This window comes from Tympanuchus pallidicinctus, unplaced genomic scaffold (assembly GCF_026119805.1).
Source record: "Tympanuchus pallidicinctus isolate F22 unplaced genomic scaffold, pur_lepc_1.0 scaffold26, whole genome shotgun sequence".
NCBI classification, from domain to species: domain Eukaryota; kingdom Metazoa; phylum Chordata; class Aves; order Galliformes; family Phasianidae; genus Tympanuchus; species Tympanuchus pallidicinctus.
In genome coordinates, this window is record NW_026294743.1 from 8,503,342 (window position 1) to 8,521,439 (window position 18,098).

Consider the following 18,098-nt stretch of genomic DNA (forward strand, 5'->3'; position numbering starts at 1 on the left):
TTTCAGGATATTATGGAATGGCACAGGAAATATTTTTTTCCAGTCTGCACTAGTGTTAAATGCTTTTCAATAATGTTATGACAGTTCTACTGCTGGAAATACTCGACAATGTTTTCTTCTACTGGAGATGAGCTTCAATATTAGTGGGTTTTTTGCTTGTTTTTCTGTTTTAGGGTTTTTTTTTAAGTGATTAATTGGGGCTCAGCCCACTATAAAAGACTGAGTTATGTGAAACATATAACCAAGTCAGCTATACTGCCTAACTCACATGAGATGACAGAGATAGAAAATTTATACCAGCCTGACAGGGGCAAACTACAATCGGATAATATAATTACCAGCACAAAGATATTAAAGATATTAAAGATATTAAAGATATAAAAGGCAAGACTGGATGTTGTGTTGAGGGACATGGTTTAGTAGGAGCTATTGGGAATAGGTGAACGGTTGGACTGGGTGATCTTTTAGGTCTTTTTCAACCTTGGTGATTCTATGATTCTATTCTATGATATTAAACTAGAATCATGAGGAGATAACAAAATTTCTTGGCAACTGTTCTGCACTGTGTTTCTTTATCATTCACAGTCAGATAAAACTTACTCCTCAGAAAGCATTTTCAATGGTAACTTTCACCAATAGTTAATATTGAGCAATACATAAACACTGTCAAAAGCAAAAACAAAATTAAATGTATAGATTGAGAAGCCAGTAACAGGAAACACTATGTCTAAGTTCCTAAAACATTTCATACTCTGCTTCTGGAAGTAAATTTAAAATGGGAAAACAGTGTTCTTGTAAAAAAGAACTTCATTATTCACATTAAACCACAGAGCAAGAGCAGACATGTGCCTAGCACTGCAGAATGCAGAGCACAACCCTCATCTTAGAAGTATTAAGCCATTAGCTATTAGCACAACCTTCTCAGTCAACAATCTTCTAAATCAACAATTCCTTCCCAATTCCTTCTTAGAAATTCCATGCTCGTATGATAAAAGCATTAAGAATCTCAGCAGAAAAAAAACAAAACACCAAACCTGCTTCTGCCTGCACTTGGTAAACAATAAAGGTAAAATATTCAATTTACCCAGGGAAGTCAGAGCCCTGTGGGCTGAGTGCTCAGGAGTGGATTTCAAGGAAGGAGTGAAAGAATTCTGAGGCATTGTCAGTTATCTCTGAAAACAAGTCCCTCAGCAAGCACATCTATTTTTAAAAGGGGAACGCATGCCACTATAACCACTGTCAGTAAGTTCAATGTCCACACTAATCACAAGAAAACCATATTACTGTCAACTTCAAAGCAGTGCAGTACAATAAGGCAGTGAGAACTGCATTGAATAAAGTTCACTCTTCGGAGACAAGCAAAAGAGTTAGTTTTGATATACTTCACTTTATGTCTTCTGAGTCAGTCCTCAGGAGATTCAGCAGTTCCCTAGCAAATGAGGCAAACACAGCCTGGTTAAAATTTCTATATACAATTTCTACTATATAATTGCTTTCAGCATAACTGTCTGAGAACACAAAAGTGGTAACTATTTGTTTTACCCCATAAAATTGGAAGAACAGAAACCAATGAGGTCTTCCTAAGCTCTGTACTGTACTATTTCAACCTTCACAACTGGAAAAAATGCACACTTCTCAAATTGGCTGATGACACTGAACTTGAAGAGGATGCAAGACGTTTACACAGCTGTCATCTATGTAATTAGTCTAGAAGCGATCTAATGATGATGAAATTCAGGAAAAATGTTCAAAGCCTGACAACAATGCAAATAAAATTAACACTGACGTATTATTCTTTTCACAGAAGAATCTGTGTTACTAAAACCTGAATGCAGATAGTTCAGAAGGAAGACAAATTATAATCTGGGACACTACAGCACAAGAAAAGAAAATTCATTAATTCCTTTTATTCTTTTCTGTTGGACATCAATTCCAGTTGTAACACAGAGCACTTCAAGAAAGATGCTTTTAAAACACTGCTCCTGTGACAAGGTTGGAAATTTTTCCTTTTTTATTCAGGAAATGAAGAGAATGGAGATAAGAAAACATAAAAAGTCAGAAAATTGTTGGCATTCAATAATTCCCCATGGCTGCCGATGCCAAGTACAGAACTTAATTTGAAGAAAGGCAGACGTAGCTTTGACAAACACAATGTACAACTCTCCTCTTTCCTTCTCTTTACTCTCCAACAACGGCAGTTAAACAATGGAACAAGTTATGCAGGGAAGCTAAGGAATTTTTTCTTAAGAATAAGGCAAGCAAACGTTTCAGCAATGGCCTAGGGATCCCTGGTAGCATTTAACACAAGTGGCACAGTCCTTAACAGCCTTCCAGATCTCCCCTTGTGTGCCAGAACATCCTGAACTTTGCACAGTGGGGCTGGAAATGTCATCCGAGACAAGGCAATTTGTAAAGAGAATAGGTTCTATTCTCTTTACAAGTAAATATTAACAAGTAAATGCTTAAGCAAGGAGCTAGTCTAAAAATACAACTACAAAAATGAATACTGGCCAAAATGTCTTCAAATACCTTTAGAAACCCCTTTCTCTCTCAGAAATACGTTGAATCAGGAGAAAAAGAAGAGGTATGCAGAAAAATACACAGGTCACTCTGAAAGTAATGCCTCCTATTTATTCCCATGAAAGTTACAACAGAGCACACAATAACACTACATGATAGAGCACATTCTCACCTACAAAACACTATTTTTCAACACAGTCACCACCATTACCTATGCATTTTTTGCTAGCAACGAGTAACAGCACGTACATCGTGCTCATAAAAATCTGCTGCAGCAGAAGTGACACACTGGCACTGTCACCACTGTTGAAAAGCACCACCCACTGCTCACATCCACTGTTTGGTCTCCAGAAATGTTAAGCAAGTGTCGACGAATGTCAATGAGTGCAATGTTTTTCCATACAGAGGAATTCAATGACAAGTCTTTTGCTTCACATATGTCATCCATGTCAGACACCACTCTGTCAGACTGCCCCTCTGCTGCCATCTGTCACAAGGCAACAAAATGTAAAGGGATGCTGTTTTGAAGGTTCAGCCTCTACTCCCTGCTTCATGTCGTGGGCCAACACAAAAAGCAGGAGGCATTACTTTTGGAGCAGGCCTCATATAATTCTTCCTGCAGATGTTCTCTTTCCAGTCCCATTTCAGGATCTCTTTCTTTACTTCTACATACATACAAATATCTACTGAAGAATACAGACATACACACCCACTCCACATTAGCTCTCAAGACATGCATTCCTGAGATAAAGGTCAACAAAACAGTGGCAAAAACTGGAAGGCCCTTGGTGAATCTGACCTCTCAAAATGAACAGGGCTATGCTTTGGAGATTGTTTAGAATGTCAAGACAGCCTGTCAGCAAACTTAATTCAATTGCTTTTGCTAAGATTCTTCATCAGTCATACACGACTTTATCTGGATGCAAGTAGTTCTGTGTCTTCCTTGCTTACTCTCATGCTTTCTTTTCATCTTCTCTTAGGGATAATATCAAACAAAAAGTTCTGTTGTTTGTGTACTTCTGTGTTCAATCCTTTGCCTGTACACTGGAAGTATTACTAAAGCTGTAAAAGGCAAACTTAAAGACACTGACACAACTGCAAAAACAGATGTGCCAAGAATCAGCCTTTGAGAATCAGCCTGAAATCCACATTGATTTTAAGCACCTCTGAAATGTGCATCACTGAAGTCATGGAGTGCTTGAACAGAAGCAGAGGTAATAGCCCACAAGTACGAATTCTTTCAGCTAGCAAGGGCACAAAGAAATTTCTAAAATTCACACACACAGTTTTTTGACAGTAAAGACTCTTGCAACTTTCGCTTGGCTCGTCTTAGTTTTAAATATTTGCCCTCATATTTGTTTAGAAAGGCCAAGCCAGCAGTTATTTTCATGTTTTAATTAGATGGAGTGCACGCTGGATGTGATTCCCCCTCTTTTCCTACGTACCTTTTACAGTGTAAATAAGAGTAACAGACTAGCTGTTGTTATCCTTCCAAGAACAAATTCCTGTTTGCAGCCAACATGGCTCAGTTTCACAGAAATCTAAATCAATTCTCTGGTACTGAGGTAATGAACAGTAACTTGATTTTTCCTCTTAAACTGAAGTCTTCCAAAAATACAGCTAATTCCTGTCCATTTAACACATTTTTTACTTAATGTAGGAACAAAGTTACTGTAAGCACGGTAACGGGCCATGAACTTTGAAGTAGCAGCTGCATTTAAAAATCATTTTAGTCTGATCTTGTCATATACACTGTGGAGACCAAGAGTTAGCTCTACTCAGTACTGCGACATTAAATATACCTGAATTAAGAGAACGCCTAAGGCAGAGTCCTGGCTGAGGATGATTAGTACAAAGTGAATCAAGAGTAACAAAGTTCAATTTCTACCACCCAAGGACAAGTTATGAAATTGTTGGGGAGAAAAAAACAATCATGCCTCAGCATTGGATAAGATCAAGATTGAAATGAATAATACATACCTGTGAGCAAGTCTGATCCTTCCTTAGGATTCTATTACATAGCCTGATGAGAAAGCAGAGACCAACTCACCTACAAAGTGCATGACTACCACCTAAAATTTACTTTTTCTAAATCTTATCTTAAAAAATGCATTTCTACTCATTACATGAATGACCATTTTTTCATTCTCCTATTCGATTTCTTCTTTCCTATCTGAGCAAACGAGTCCTCTGCTTCACACTGCACTGAAACATAAGTACTGTTTGTTCTTCAAGCGGTGTCCGCACATTCGGACAACGACTGAAGAAAACAATAACTCTTCTGTAACTGGTAATCTTACCTGTCTTTCAGACTGCTACCAGCGTTATGCTAGAAAGCTCTGGAAGGGTTGATAACTGCAGGACAAGGGGAAATGGTTTGAAGGTGAGGGAGGGGAGATTTAGGTTGGATGTCAGGGGGAAGTTCTTTACAGAGTGAGCGGTGAGGTGCTGGAACAGCTGCCCAGAGAGGCTGTGATGCCCCGTCCATCCCTGGAGGTGTTCAAGGCCAGGTTGGATGGGGCCCTGGGCAGCCTGGGCTGGTATGAAATGGGGAGGTTGGTGGCCCTGCGTGTGGCAGGGGGTTGAAGATTCATCATCCTTGAGGTCCCTTCCAACCATTCTGGCCATTCTGCGATTCTGAGAACCACCAGTCAAGAAGAAATCACAGAAGCAGAGACTGCACTTGAAAATAAAGATGGCTGGCACTACTCTTATGGCCCTGAACCCTTCAGAAGAAATAGGGAACTGCCAGAACTATGTGAAGAGAAACCTACACAGGTTTGAGAAAAGGTAATATATACCAAAGATATTAACTTGTACTCCTTGTGATGAAATGCTGTGGTTGAGGTCTCCACTGCTGCCGAACACCGTGCCTGCTTTTACATTCACAGGCACTTCTGCGGCACCCATATCTGTATGAAATAAGAAAACTATAAAACTAAGTCCTCAGAAGGAAAAAATCTGCAGGCTGAAGAAAACTATACCGCAATTGTGCAAGCCATATTGAAATAAATGAATAGGTACAAACAGCCTCTCTCTCTTTTCAGTGGAAAGATACAGGTACTAGTTCTCTTAGTTAAGTTCGCTTGCCATCTTGCAACAATCTTAAGCATCTGTCATTTTAAGAGGAGTTAGATAAAAATACCTGGAAAATTAAGTTCTCCAGATGCATTAGTTGTCAAAAGCTCAGTTGCTTTGGCTACTGTGTAAGTTAAAACACTGATTTCTCCTTCTAAGCAGTTCTGATAGATGAGATCTGAGGCACAGCCTGGATTTAAAAGTTCAAATGAAACAAACATGCATTCATCAAATTTCAAAAAAGTTGATATGGATATGCATTTAACAACTAGTTGCATGAATCTAACACTGTTATATTATACAAAACCACAACTACCAGAATAAGGTGTTTCTTAGCATAATCAACAAGAAGTGGTCTGATACCACGCAGGTATTGCTCCAATACACAAGATCCAAGCCATGAGGAAAGAAGGCACAACACAATAAATCACAAAGCTTTAAACAAGAATCATCTAACGGGCACAAACGATATCTTTAGATGATTGGAAGTTGGGAATAAAAGGTAACCCCAGTAATTGCTGGAATTTTTCCATGGCAGAAACACTTGCTTTAAGATACAGTTTCCTGAGCACCACAGTGAACTGCAGAAAGAACAACCAACCAGCACAGAGAAGTTATCTCAGCAACAGGAAGACCTTCTGACTCTTCCCTGCCTTGTGGCAGAATTCTTAATTGAGAATTAAGTAGTCCTCTGGCATGTCACAATTTTCACATAATCCATACTGCAAGTAATCTCAGTTGTTTTCACAGTTGTAACTGTAAACTGTAGAAATAAATAGGAAAAGCAAATCTAGGTGTACACAGGATATCAATGCCTTTTAGTCAAAAATGGAAGTTGGTATTTGTAGCAACAGCCTCTTGAAAGTTGTAAGACAAAAACATGGAGAGGTGTTATTTTTCCTCACAATGCTTACCATCACTGCTGATTAAGGAAACACAAAGATTACTTTGCCTCTTTATGCTATTTGAGAAAGAATTCAATACACAAATCACAGCACAGAGCTTCAGGAACAGAGCAGCAGATGTAGATTCAGAGAGGAAAAAACATACGCAGAGTTCTCTGATGTTGCCATTCTTGTGATTCCTACAGAATTCCTGTTAAGATTCAGAATCACAGAATATCCAGAGTTGGATCACTGAGTCCAACACCTGTCTCGACACAGCACCACCCAAAATTCAACCCTATGCCTCACACCTTTTTTTTTTCCTTCCAGTTTGTAACTAGGATAATATTACTGAAAATATCTACTTTAAGGAGTACCTACTTCCAGAAAATACCTTTTTTTGGAGCTTTTTTCAGAAAGATACATGTTATAGCTGACAGTATTTTAACGTAAAAAAGAAATTTGATTTCCTCAAGGTGCTTTTTTTGTAGCATGATTTACGTGGTTTTTATTTTACTATTCACTAACTTGTCAGTAGATCTTTCTCTTGTGTTTGCTTTCACTTACGCTCACATAAACTTAACAATATACGGCGCTTGCTCAGAACTTGTCTTTTGCTACTCATTTAATATAGACATCATTCATAAATTCATATTCTTATGTGAATGGTGAAGATGAGATTCAAGCTTCCACAGATTTTAGTGCATACAAAATACCCTCAATTCTTGGTTTCTGTCACACACCAGGCCTGTTTCCAGCAAGCCTTTTGTAACTGAAAGCTCACCTGAGTCCAATATGTTTATACACCCAAAGAACTTTCTTCAGGTAGAAAGAAGGAGCCAAGATTTTTACCAGCTGTATCCAAACATAACTCCAGCCAAGTTTTATCTCAGAGACAACTGATGAGTGTTCACAATTCCCTGAAGTACTTAATTAGCTGTGATGCTCTACCAGTACTTCTTGTCTTGCTGAGTAACACAATGTTCTGGCAAGATAAGAATTTATCAAATTGGCCCCATCTCTAAAAAAATGGTTGTTCCTAAAGTCTGTTCAGCTAACATGGCTACATCACGGTCACAGCTGCAAAATGACAGTAAAGTGGCTACAGCTTACTGGAAATTCCAAATATATCTTATGCAATTGAAATACTGACCATGCAACCACAAAAAAAAAAAGAAAAAAAAAAGACAGGACAAGAGCCACAAAAACACCGAAGGCAGATAGATTCAAACACTGCAACTGAAGTCTTTCATCAAACACACACCTCCTTTACATCAATGGCATTTCAAACCACGGCAAGCCTACCTTCAGCAACCCACAATTATCACAACTACAGGACAAATTTAGAAGTAGAGACAAAGCTAAATGGCTTGATGAATGTTTTAGGTGCCACGCTGAACCAAAACTTTTAATACCACAATGCACCCTTTGAGCCAGTGTTACAGCACGCTGTCAGTATCGTCCATTTCAATCAACGGATCTTAGAGATGTGTGGAATACAGAGTAAGAATATAGGCTGAGGATATGGAATACTGGCTCAAAGACTACGGCAACTCAGAAAAATGAATACTTTCAAGGAAAGAGGATTTGTGAAGGCAGAGCAAAAGACAAGGGAAAAGACGAAGCAAAAGTGATAAAAAACACAACAGAACTGAAATTGTAGCAGAAACCAGAGGAGACCAAAAGACTTGTAACAACAGATTTTTTTTCTTCCTCAAGCAGTGCATCCTCCCCCTGTTGGAATTTATAATTAAAATGGCAAATGCTCATTATTTGAGTGTATATACACGCATACACACACACAGAGATGTAATAGACACATATACACAGACACATAAATCACATACACTCAGCATGGTTAACATGATCCACCTTCTACCTGGATTACATTTCCAGAGGGAATGCAGGCCAAACAGAACCAATCTCCTTGTCCTGCCCAGCTCAGAACCTGAGGCTGCTGCCCTGTTCTAAGAGAGAGGCACACTGTCACATGCATACCCAGGCTGGCTGCTAGGCTTGGAGGAGCAAGAAAAATGGTAAAGAGGGAAGCATCCCTGCAGAGTTAAGCCTCTGTTTGTGTCCAAAGACTGAAGGGGATGAGGAAAAGGAACACAGCTAAATATTTCAAGTAAGAACACGTGCACGAATGCAGCATAATGGTGAAAGATACTGCTCCCCACTTCTGTAGAACACAGCAGAAGACTGAGCTGTGGCTGTCACCATCACAGAACACTGAAGGGAACTCCATAAATAATCCAGTACTCATGCCTACAATGGTTTGCCCTAAGCAATGCAACACAACAAGCATACAGAATTATGTATATTTGCTATACTAACAAACCAAGGGTAACTTCAGGCTTTTATTGGCTGTGCTTACTGCCAAGCTGTCAGTAAATCCATCATGCAATTTTCAACAGTCAGTATTAACAGTGAAACACAGCCAGTGCAAGGGACACGGTAAGACTGAAAAACATTATGAGCAAAAGAGCAAATTGTACAATCTATTCATTTTTCTCTTGATTGTGTTTTACGGCCACATTCTATAATGAGCCATATGACAGAAATCAAGATAAATAAATATTGGTGTTTTTTTTTAAATGTAAATATATGCTTTATTACTTTGATAACTGTCTGCTTTACTCCTTCTCTTCCTTTGTGCATCTTAGACTGATACAACAGAAGTTCCCACTGCAACAGTAAGTAGCTGAGCAAGTCACCTAGCTACCATGAATATGTTTAGGCAAACTTCTAGGCAAAGTTATAAATAAGCCTTGGATATAACTATTCTCATTTTTGTTCTTCAGCATGTCTCTTTGTTCTCTAAGGATGGAATGAGAATCTAGTGCCAGCAGAAAGACAAACTGATCTATGATAGGAGCTGACGTGCTCCAAAATACTATTTTGGCCTTTAGGGTAGACAAAAGGGGAAAACAAGCACTCGGAGCTGTTAGGGGAAGCGGTTCTCTTCGTTTTTATGCACTCCTTTTTGAAATCCCTTCCCAAACCCTCTTCCAGACTTCCTTGGAAATAAGCCTCTAGGCAAAATTCAATACGTCATGATTATTTTGTTCTCAGGTATGTACTTCAGAAACTTATATTTCAAGTGTCACAAAGCTACAGGGAGTTTTGAACAACGCTCTCCTTCGTTTTTCTCTGTATCCAGATGCAATGTGAGTATAAGACTGCAAATATCACTGAATACGTGTCTTAAAACAGAGTCACGAGAAGGGTTTTCTTCTCCATCCACCACCCTGGGCATGTAGAACCTTTTGCTGCTGCTTTCATACATCCATCAGCTCCACTGATGCTCCCTCTCTGCTGTTCTGACTGCAGCACCCTTTCAGAATCTGAATTCTGTGTTGGTTAGAAAACTGTAACAGATCTCCAGCATAGAGGCATTTGCAAACAACTACCATATCTCTTCCAGCTGGCAATTAATAGCAAAGGACCCTAAAAAACTATAAAATGAAACAAGTGCAATAATCTTCCATACAATCTCCAGCAGAACTCAAAGTGCTCATTAGCTAATACTTACGGAGGCATCACTCCTTTCGGGAGGCCTAACGCGTTGACAGAAACGGGTGGTGGCTGGGATGGCAGCATGGAGCTGAGAAAAGCTGCTGGAGACTGGCCAGAATTAGGAAATCTAGGAGTTGGAGACAGGCTGTGGGAAGGTGAAGAAAGGGAAGGAAGAGGAGGAGGTGGAGGGGGTGGAAGTGGAAAGGAATCACACACTGGATACGTTGGGGTTGGACTAAAGACAGGCGGAGGTGGGGGGGGAGGAGATGGAGAAGAAGGAGACCATCCATACTCCCCTTCTGGAGCAAACTGCTGAGAGAAAGGGGGAACAGGCACTCTCCCAAACTGTTTTTGAGAAGCAGTCGGAGACATAGGAGAAGGAAGGCTGGATGTAGATGATCCTGAAGAAGGAGTCACGTAACCTGAAGCAGGGCTGATGTTCTGAGCAGCAATGAATTGCTTAGGCCGAGCGTAGTTAAAGGAGCTGGAAGACTGCATGCTTGGGGAAGTATGAGAGTTGAGAATACTCATTGGCACAGGAGAAACCACAGACTGGCTGGACTCAAGTTCTTGGAAGGAGGGGGGAGGAGGAAAGGAAGGAGATGAGGGAGTGTGCTGACGATGTTCAGGTTGCTGCTGGTGACGATACCACTGGCCACTTTCTTGCTCCAGACGAATTTGGTTCTGCAGCTGCTGTATTTTTATTGGGTCCCTGTAGGAAGGAAAAATAGACAAAAAGATGATCAGATGTGCAGTGTTAGCCTGGAAGAGGTAAAAACTCCGCTGAGTTACTGGTGTAGGAGAATCAGAAGGCAGGGAAAGTTCACAGTATTTACATACATTGAATAGTCCTACTTTTCAGAGCTAGACATTGTTACAAAAGCGTATCCAGAGCAGAAGTCAACAGAACCTTCAGTTCTCAAAAAAGGTATGCTGTAAGGCGATCTGAAGACATTTAGCATATTTACAAGAGCAACCAAACACTGTAAGTAATAATTAAAATGTTGAGGTTCTTAAGAAGGTTTTATTTCATTCCACTTTTCTGCTTCATTCTGTAGCCTGACTCCCATAATATGCCTCAGATATTTACTCACTGGTAGCTTCAGCCTTAATTTCTGCAGTAGACCATGTGTGCAGATCAAACAAGCCTACTTAAGGCTGTATTTTTAATGAGTTACTTGGAGACAAGGGACCAGCTTCTAATGTTAGTACCATATGTGTATCTATAGATGAGAAAAGGAGACTTCCAGGAAATACTTCTAACTTAAGGAGATAGTAAACAGTTTCCTCGTGTAGTTAGTCCCACTTTTTTTTTTCTAAGACTTATTCTAACTAACTGTAAATTCTGAGGTGTATCTTAGTAGGTGCTGAATACAGCTCTAAGGAATTACCAATAGCAGTACGAATCAGCTCAAAGGAAAATGAGTTCTTCCTTGAAAAAAAAAAGAAAGTGGACATTCACTAAAAAAGCAATTGACAAAACAACTGACTAAAAACATAGAGAAACACTCACAATTGTTGATTAAGTAAAACAAGCAAACAAAAGCCCCCAGCATGTTCAGGAGCAAAGAAACCACAGCATGCATTGGTTCTCCAATACTGCTGTTGCAACAACATTGTGACTTTCCTATTAATTGCTCCTTTCTAAACTAAGAGGGCAGAACATTAAAGAGACTGTAGCAGCCCATTTTAACTGCTCTTCTGCTGTAGCAATAAGAGTGCAATGGAAGTGAGGTCCGTATCAAAGTGGAAATCAAGCTTAAGTGCACGGTCTCTCATCTTAAAATTAAGCAGACTCACTTGCTTTAAAATTATCACGTTCCAGTTGGAAATCGTAATTTTACCTCAGCACTCCAGATGCGAACAAAGCTTTAGCATATGAACCTTTCCTGCATATTAGATACATAAATCCTTCATTATATACAAGTGTGTCACTGTTTATATATAATTTAGGTCATTTAGGCAGAAATCTTAGAAGCTGTCTGCTTAATGCATGGCATATGAATGCGTGATTCTGGCACAACAGTACACTTTTGTTGGTAGCAACACAACTAGAAATGGTACTGTCATCATATTTTCCATTCTAAGATTAATTTTGATATTCCAGCCGTTCATATTTCCCAGAAAATGTTTGCTGACAATAATTCTGCTGATGATCTCAGGCCAAAGGACATTGCTTAGATAAAACAGGGGAGGGAGACAGTTTAGGACAGAAAACTGAAAAACCGGCTCTTTACTTTTAACTGTTGCTTCTTTTTAGTAATAAGGATGGTTCATTCTGGCTGCTTAAGTTATCTCACTAATAAAACATACTTCAGTACTTAGAAAAAATTACATTATTAAAAAGTCACAGTTCACCTGCAGATTTTGTACACTTTTTTTAACACACAGTGACCCTAAATTCCTATGTGTTCAACTTTTCCCTTCAAAAGGCACAGGCTGAACTTCAGTTTTCAGTTTTCACTGAACTATGTAAGACCCTACAAGAGCTGAAGCAACACAATGTCTTGTCTTTTGGGTCACATCCTCGTTCAGCTGTCTAGGCTGATGACAGAAATATCTGAAGTCATTTCCAATTGAGGACAATCCTGTAAAACTTTAAGCTCACTCTGTTCCTTTAGTCGGACTGTTAGCAGATGTTCTGTATAATGATACAATTATTTCAAAATACCTACTTTCTCTTCTATCGTAATCACACACACCGTAAGATCTTTTGATGTGTAACAGGTTTAAACTTAAAACTTTTGATTCACTAAAGGTTTAAAACAAAAATTTGGGAAATTTAGTACTGTAAATGCTGAATTTCATCTGTTTCTATCACCTCTGTTTTCCTAACGTACACTAAAAGCAAGTTAGAGCTTCTTGTCTTGGGACTTTTTGTTTTCATTGCCAAGTCACTTGGCCACCCGCCCAGCCAGCAGCCCAACACAAATGACCATCTATGGCCCTGCCAATGGTGAGCACACTACTCCAAGTGTCTGCCACTAAGCTGCTGCTGTACCAATCTGGGCAGTGGTAAATAGCAGATTCAGAGCATGACTACAAAAGGTCGGCAGACAAACACGAGGTTCTCCTGCTTTCACACAAAGCTTAACGTCAGGGTTTGCTAGCCCAGGACAGCCCTAATTCCATCTACAAAGCTTTTTATCTGGTCCAGAAAAAGCAGGCTCACGTCTGCTTGAAAAATAACATGCGGGCATCATTATCACATCAATTCACAGGGTAAAAATATAGAAATCTTAGAACAGATTTCCATTCCAGTGATAGAAACACATGATCCTCGTTTGCACAAGATCGTTCTCCATCTCAGAAGCTCTTCTTTTAACAGCAGAAACTGCCCTATACATACTGATTTCTTGAGCAATGTGCCACTGTGAAGAAAGAAAAAAAAAGAAGTATAATAGTCACCAGTGTTACTTTGTAGTAACACTGACAGGCGGAAGTTCTGACACTGGTAGGTCACCAACGACATGGCTCCTGTATCACAGATACAGAGAGGCAAAGGAGTCATAAAGATGCAATGCAATCAGTTTGTACTGCTGCCCTCATTCATACTGAACCGAAGACAACTAAAAATGAATGAGTTCAATTGTAATTACATCCCCCTTCCAATTATCTGAAATATGTTTTGTAGTCCAAGTGTTTTAAATGAAACACTTGCTTTCAGGGAACACATCAATCCTGTTTAAACAACTTAAGGGAAAAAAATTACTTTCTCATGAAGACTTCAATATTACTGAATAATAACAACAAAAGAATGAACTGTCAAAACTAAATTTTTGGTAAAAAAAGGAGAAATTAATTAAAAAGTCATACTAAAGATGCAGCAAATGCAGAGGATACCAAGAAATTTCAGAAGGCTCTGAAAACCACACCTAAGTAGTCCATGAACATTCTTAAAAAGGCTGCTTTCATATTTGTCAACATCACCTTCAATACCAAGTACTCCAACACTAAGCCACTTTCTATCATCTATCAGCGTTCCTGGTCAACCTGGGAGGTCCCAGAAGAGTGGAGACTTGCCAATGTGACACCCATCTACAAGAAGGGTCGTGAGGAGGATCCAGGGAACTACAGGCCTGTCAGCCTGACCTTGGTGCCAGGGAAGGTTATGGAGCAGATTGCCTTGAGGGAGATCATGCGGCATGTGCGGGGGGGATCAGGCCTAGCCAGCACGGCTTCACGAAGGACAGGTCCTGCTTGACCAACCTGATCTTCTATGATTGAATGACCTGCCTGGTGGATGAGGGGAAGGCTGTTGATGTGGTCTACCTATGTTTCAGCAAAGCTTTTGACGCTGTCTCCAAAAGCATTCTCCTGCAAAGCTGGCAGCCCGTGCCTTGGACAGGTGCACTGTTGGCTGGGTAAAGACCTGGCTGGACGGCGGGGCCCAGAGAGCGGTGGTGAATGGATTGACGAGCGGTGCCCCCCACGGGTCGGTGCTGGGGCCTGTTCTGTCAATATCACTACTGATAACCTGGATGAGGGCACTGAGTGCACCCTCATAAGTCTGCAGCTGGGGGTGAGCCCCTTCTCTCATGTAACTGGTGACAGCAGCAGAGGAAATAGACTCAAGCTGCACCAGGGGAGATTCAGGCTGGGTGAGAGGAAATACTACGTTTCTCAAAGAGTGGTCAGGTGCTGGAATGGGCTGCCCAGGGAGGTGGTGGAGTCACTGACCTTGGAGGTGTGCAAGGAACGTTTGGATGCTGTGCTGAAGGACGCTGTTTAGTGGGAACTATTGGTGATAGGTGGACAATTGGGCTGGGTGATCTTCTAGGCCTTTTCCAACCTTGGTGATTCTATGATTCTATTCTCACTGAAGATGTTTAGTTTTCAGATGTTCTAATAGACATGATAAATTAAAAAGAAAAAAAAAAACCAACAAAAATCCCCAACAGTAAAACAGTGATATTTTAGCTGAAGCAGGTATTAGTTGCAACAGAGAAAAAAAATAGATTTTATCCAGTTATTATTTTCAGTCTGAACATCTACAAATTTACTGTTCACAACACTTAATTTTTTCTTATAAGCTACTAGGCTGGGAAGGCACAGCCTTTTCACCTTCAGGTACGAGTTTGTCTCAGTTTTGCACTTACTACACACTTCTAACTGTGCAAAGAAACTGGAGATTGAGAAAGGAGAGAGGAAAAACTCAGTTCGTTCAGCAGTTAAGAATGAGGATTTATGCTTGCATCACTAGCATAAGAAGTTGGGATAGTAAATGGAAGTTACTCCTGGAGAAGTGTTTGTCTACACACAAGTCTTATTTTAATAGTTCAAGTTATTGAAGATCTATAATAATAATTATTATTTCTATACTTCTTTTCAGGAATTTCAGACTTGTCAGTGCCTGCTTGTTGCAGCTTGCCTGGTTTCCAGCCTGGTTTCTGTTTCTCTTTTATTCTGTGGCAGCACAGTTTGGCTCTGAGTCCCCCCTCTACTTTCACACCAGGACAGTACTTCAGTCAAAAAAGCTGAGAACTATGAAAAGAGTGGGGGTTAAATTAGCTTTCTTGCAGTGTTTCATAGACGGACATTTGTGAAATATTACAAGACTTCTGATGGAAACTAGACTTGTTCAGCAGAAATAGCAAGCCAGTTAACTGGAAAATGTAAAACTACGTGGGGAATAAACTTCAGGTGAGGTTTCAGGTCTTCACCTCTCGTCAGAACAGTTGCATGCACAGCTTCCATCCTGAAGACTTTGAACTAGCTCAGCAAGTTGCTGCCTTTCATGAGAAACATTTGAAAATAGATATGCACAGGAAGGACTAGATGCCTTAGATTTTCGGTGGTGAACTACAAAATATTATGTTTTTAAAAGCAAAGCACTGATTGCAAGAGAAAAGAGTGGACAGATGATCGGAATCTTCTCATAGGTCACCATGAAATATGGCATGTTTTACATTAAGTGTTGCTCATAGACTGGTGTTCTGAGGTAGGCACTTGGCTGACTTATCATCCTACACTACATTATTTCTTATTCTTCCTGATACGTTCTTAGCATCATATTATTCTGAAAATGAAGAGAGCAGTCTTTGTGAACTAAATAGGCAGGGACCACCACCAAGGCCAGGCCAAACTGCTAGGAGACAGCACAACAGAGCAGGGGAAGTGCAGGAGACAGATGGTCTCTAAAAGAATTACCATTGGATTGCAGACTACACTACAGCAGACTCCATTTTCAGAGTGCAAAAAATCCACCCATTGCAAGGCCTCTGCCAGTCTTATTCACAGGTTCCCAGCGTCAGGATATCTAACAACCCTACGTTTATCTTGTATCTCTGAGTTTGTAAAAAACATTAACATTCTTTACTAGAAGAAAGAATGCCTGAAACATCTTCCGGGAAACACCTTAATGTTTGCAATGCAATAGCCAGCTCCTTGCAGTTCTGGTTTTTGTATCTTGAACAAAGAGATAGCTTTGTCTGGATCAACAATGCTGTCTATGCTAAGGAATGATAATGGGAATCCACCTGACTGAACTTGCTGGTGCTAGCTTTGCTTTTTTCACCACAGCTCAGCATACTGCTTGATACTGTTTGTTCCATCCAGTCCTGGCATCCAAAGTCACCACACCAGAGGTATAATCTGCTCTGCTTACTTTTTAATACAAAAAAACTTCTACGGAAGCCACTGATGTTCAGCCTGTCCTGGGGGGGAAGGCTCCTCCAAACATAAAGGCCTGCTGTACAAGTCTTGCCAGGATTCACACACGAAATAAACTCCATCCACGTAGTGTCTAGGAACAGTAAGGACATTCAAATTTATTCAGTGTTTTATAACACAGTTTTATATAGATTGAAATCAACCATCACAGATCTGAATACATTTTTCAATGCTAGAATTTTTTTATTTCCAAACTTTGGCCCTCCTTCATCCTCCCTCATCATCTTAATAAAAGAAAAGGAGCAAATGAAACACAGATCAAGAAAATTTTAGTTTGTAAGAACAGTCATAGGTATGATGTATGGAAGAACTTGTGCTTCAGGTCATTCCTGAGCAAAAGCAAGCCTGCCCCTCACAATCCTTGCAGTAACTGCCCTTTGAGCAACAAATGGTACAGTTGGATAGCAACTAGACATACATCTGAAAGTACAAGACTATTTAGAATAGAAGTAAACAGAATTAACAACTTAAAAAAAAACCAAAAGCAAAAGTTGAGCTAGTTTTCTAAATTAAAATTTTAAACACATGCCAGAAAACCTTCATACCTGTGGCAACAACTACTCACCTCCAGAAAATCTTTGTTCCAGTGTAGAGCTAGCTTCTAACTCAAGATCAGTGTTTCATAATAATGCCAGAGCTCTACAAAAGAGCAACCAGCCTACATATTTGTCTCTAATGCACCATCATGCTGTAATGAGAGGCATGGGCTGTTCTCAGCCAGATCTGTCAGTACTTGAGAGCTGTTAAAATGAAACCACCAATGCAAGCTACTAGAGTTCTGAAAAGAACTATTTAGAATGCAAAGGTAATTCCAACTAAATTGTGTCCACTGAAGGAATATTTACTCAATTTCAGAGATGTTAAAAATACTTCTAAGAAAATAAAAGAAAACCTGCAAAGTATTCAAAGTATTTATGCTGTAATTACACAAATACATCTACCCAAGCACCAAGCTCATTGATACTGAACAACCCCTATACTGTGAGATCTAAATCCTGTGAGTTTTAAATCCTCCAAGGTTTCACATTTACGTATGAGTGGAATTATCAGGAAACAAGAACTAGAAAAGGGGGGGGGACAAAAGCATGCATCAGTTTGGGTTCTACGCTGCAATAATTCAGAGATATTTTTTGTCTGTGCTGACAGATTTCAGGGAGGATGCAGAGTTGTAATTACAATTTACTTCTATTGCACGTCTTGAGAGCTTTAAGTAGAATTCATCTTCACCAGCTGCATTCTTTTAACATTTTTATTACTTGCCCTTTAAAACTTAACAAATTGCAAATGCAGATTCAGAAAAAGAAACTTCCCATGTTTCCTGTATATACGGGACTGTTTACACTCATCTAATTTCACTGTACTCTAAAGTACTCTCAAGAAAATCAGCATGGTGTAAGAGCTGACACAGTTACCTTATTATGAGCA

At 39.8% G+C, this 18,098-nt stretch overlaps 1 protein-coding gene across 6 annotated transcripts in view; it reads right to left on the reverse strand.

Annotated features, from left to right (window-relative positions):
• The window catches only part of PALLD (palladin, cytoskeletal associated protein), a 177,389-nt gene that overhangs the window by 23,299 nt on the left and 135,992 nt on the right, over positions 1-18,098 (reverse strand). For 5 of the 6 annotated variants that reach the window (XM_052690142.1, XM_052690141.1, XM_052690145.1 and 2 more), the window contains one exon: positions 10,018-10,713. The exons of the other annotated variant lie outside the window; for it this stretch is intronic. In XM_052690142.1, the coding sequence (XP_052546102.1) occupies positions 10,018-10,713 (696 nt within the window). The remainder of the gene's footprint in view (positions 1-10,017; positions 10,714-18,098) is intronic. 6 annotated transcript variants of the gene reach the window in all.